Source organism: Aphis gossypii, unplaced genomic scaffold, assembly GCF_020184175.1.
Source record: "Aphis gossypii isolate Hap1 unplaced genomic scaffold, ASM2018417v2 Contig00566, whole genome shotgun sequence".
In the NCBI taxonomy this organism is placed as follows: domain Eukaryota; kingdom Metazoa; phylum Arthropoda; class Insecta; order Hemiptera; family Aphididae; genus Aphis; species Aphis gossypii.
This window is the reverse complement of record NW_026083166.1, coordinates 359-3426: the sequence shown is the minus strand read 5'-3', so window position 1 is coordinate 3426 and position 3068 is coordinate 359. Positions and strand designations below refer to the sequence as shown.

The following is a 3068-nucleotide window of genomic DNA, read 5'->3' as shown; positions in this document are numbered from 1 at the left end:
ACTTTCTGTTGACGTGGAGTCTATAGTACTTAAAATTTATAAATATTTTTCCATATTTACTGTAAGAAATGAACGTCTTAAATCGTTTTGTGAGGAGGCTGATGTACATTATGCTAATTTACAGTCTCATTCGATAACTCGATGGCTGTTTTTGTTGCCAGCAATTGAACGTATTCTACAGTTATGGGAACCACTAAAAAATTTCTTTCTCGAAGAAACAAGACCACCAAAAGCAATAATCGATTTTTTCAACAATCCGTTGTCACAAATTTATTTTTTGTTTTTACATTGTCAAACATTTTTATTTGAGAAACAAATCAAAAACATAGAAAAATCTGATATTACCATTATAGAAGTCAAAAAAATTATAAACGATTTAGAACAAACACTTTCAGAACGCGCCGAAGCTAACTTTTTGGGAATCAAAACTAAAATTGAATATAATAAAATAAAAGACGATGCTCAGCTTTTTGTTTCGATAAAATTATTCGACGAAGAAGTCGATAATTATTACAAAACGGCACGGGAGTATTTACAACAGTGGAGTAACCCTCTTATAAAATTTGAGGTCTTTTCATGGATGGATCTTACTTCTTCGCTGCAATGGCAAGACGTTGAAAAGACAATAACTTATTTAAAAGAAAAGGGAATTGATATTACGGATAGTTGCTTTGAAGAAATATTGTATCTTAAAAACTTCATTGACAAACAGAAATTTGATGAAGATTGGAATAAAAAAAACATGCATGACAAATGGTTACATTTCTTTCAAAAAACTGATGTATTGGAAAGAAAACGTAATTTAATTTTGATGTGCCAATACTTATATGCTATTCCTGGTCATAACGCTAATGTTGAAAGGATATTTTCCTTGATAATGGCCCAGTGGACAAAAGAACGTAACCGTCTTCAAGTAGAAACTGTAGAAAGTATCATTCAATGCAAATTTAATTTCAAAATGACTTGTTCGGAATTTCATACGTATGCTATGGGAAAACCAGAGCTATTGAAACAGGTGAAAAAGTCAGAAAAATATAATATTTCAAAATAAATAAATAATGTTTCATTAATCAAATGTATCTTCTAATTTAATTTCTTTCATAATTCAATACTATTATTATTTTATTCTATATATATATATATTCATTACACTGTGTTCTAAATTTTAATATTATAAAAAAAAAAAAAAAAAAAGGTTGTTCAAATTATTTTTGTAAATGTCCCGGTCAGTACTTGAACTTTTATGGCAACCCTACTCTATAGGCATAAGAAAGATCGACATTAGATTGTGAGTGAAATATTATAATATACATTTGTTAATTAGCAGTTATAAAATATCATTTAGCATTAAATTTATATTTTATATTTTTGTGGCTGTTATTTTTAAAATGTAATTTATAATTATTTTGTTTGTAGATCTCACTGATTCTAACTGGTAGCTGGTATAGTGGACTAGGCCTACAGGGACACCACTTAAAAAAGACTACTGGCGTTTGGCATGGACGCCTGTCGAATGGATTAGGCCTCTTGGGGATACCACTTAAAAAAATAACGAGCCTTGTGCTATACCTCTTTGGTGGTGTGGAAAAAAGCAGCAATGTTTTGGTAAAACAACTTTGTTGTATAATATGATTATAAGTTATTTGATTCCATATAAAAACCTATATATTTTTACAAAAAATAGTTAATTTTTAACGCGTTTTTTTAAATTTTTATCTGTATTATGTTCAAAAATGTCTAAAAAAACACAAAATAATGATAAGCCAAATTTCAATTAATTACATTGCCAGAAAAATCACTTTATTTTTAAGTATAAAATATTAATTTTTTTATCAGCTGATAATTTATTGTTTACAATCGTTTTATCAAAAAGATAAAACGGTGGCAATTAAATAGCGTCGTGTAAAGTTATAACTTCAAATTATGTAAAAAAATATAATCATCAATAACAAATGTGAAGATAAAATATACAACGAGTATGCTTGTAACTAAATATATTTTTAAATTATATATTGTATATAGCTATTTTATATTTACCTCTTAAATCCAACATCGCTTGGACCGTTTTTGAAAATGTAACTTCATCCAAATCATAATCGATATCTTCTTCTTTCAGGAATTCACTGTTAGAATTATTATTGACATCAACATCAACTGGGATAACTGGCTCACGTTGATATAGCATGAAAAACGGAGAGTATTTAGTTGAACAATGCACAGTTGTTCTGTATGCAAACATAATGCCTTGTAGTATATCAGGCCATTTCAGTACATCGTTTTGTTGAACCTACAAGTATAGAATAATTCAATTTATACTAAATTCTAAAAAACTTTAAAAATTAAAATTAAAAGAAATATTACCTTCAACAAGCTAGTTTTTAAAGTTCTATTAAGCCTTTCCACAAGGCCATTGGCCTGTGAGTGATATGGTGATGTGACACGTTGTTGTGTACCCGTCAACCTAAATAACTCATCTGAAAGCTTATTTACGAACTCACGACCTTGATCACTGATCTGAATTTCTGGACATCCATGTCTACAAATTATGTCATCGTATAAAAACTTAGCCACAGATACAGCAGTTTTATCCACCAACGCCCTTGCTTCACACCATTTTCTGAAGTAACATATCGCAACTACTACATAGCGTAAATTATTTACTTCTGGTAGGGTAATCAAATCAACACCAATTTGCTTAAATACCTAAAAAAGACATCTTAGTGTAAGTAATTATTTATCTTAAAATTAAAAGTACCTAACCAGTTTTAAATGTTTAATACTATATTATTTGAATATCTATAAAATATAGGTACCATTATTATACGAGTATTTAAGGGATAGGCAATAGCAACAATTTTAACTTCAATATTCGATTCAATTTATTTTGTTTATTATTTTACAGTAGTGGTTCTCAAATTGTTCTCCGTGGCTCCCTATGGGGCCACAAAATATTTATTCAATTTAAACCATCTTCTTTAATAATTTTTGTAGATTCTAAGTAGAGAGATGAATGTATTGGTTTTACAATAATGATCTATATTTTTGTGTATGTGTTCTTCAATGTTTAA

The 3068-nt window shown here is 28.6% G+C and overlaps 1 protein-coding gene across 1 annotated transcript; it reads right to left on the bottom strand.

Annotated features, from left to right (window-relative positions):
- Positions 1-1632: 1632 nt before the first annotated feature.
- Positions 1633-2703, bottom strand: LOC126554640 (uncharacterized; the record flags this gene model as incomplete). The annotated part of the gene is made up of 3 exons (XM_050209700.1): positions 1633-1661; positions 2038-2287; positions 2362-2703. Coding segments are annotated over 3 exons (621 nt in total), but the record flags the coding sequence as incomplete, so codon positions are not given.
- Between the last annotated feature and the right edge of the window lie 365 nt (positions 2704-3068).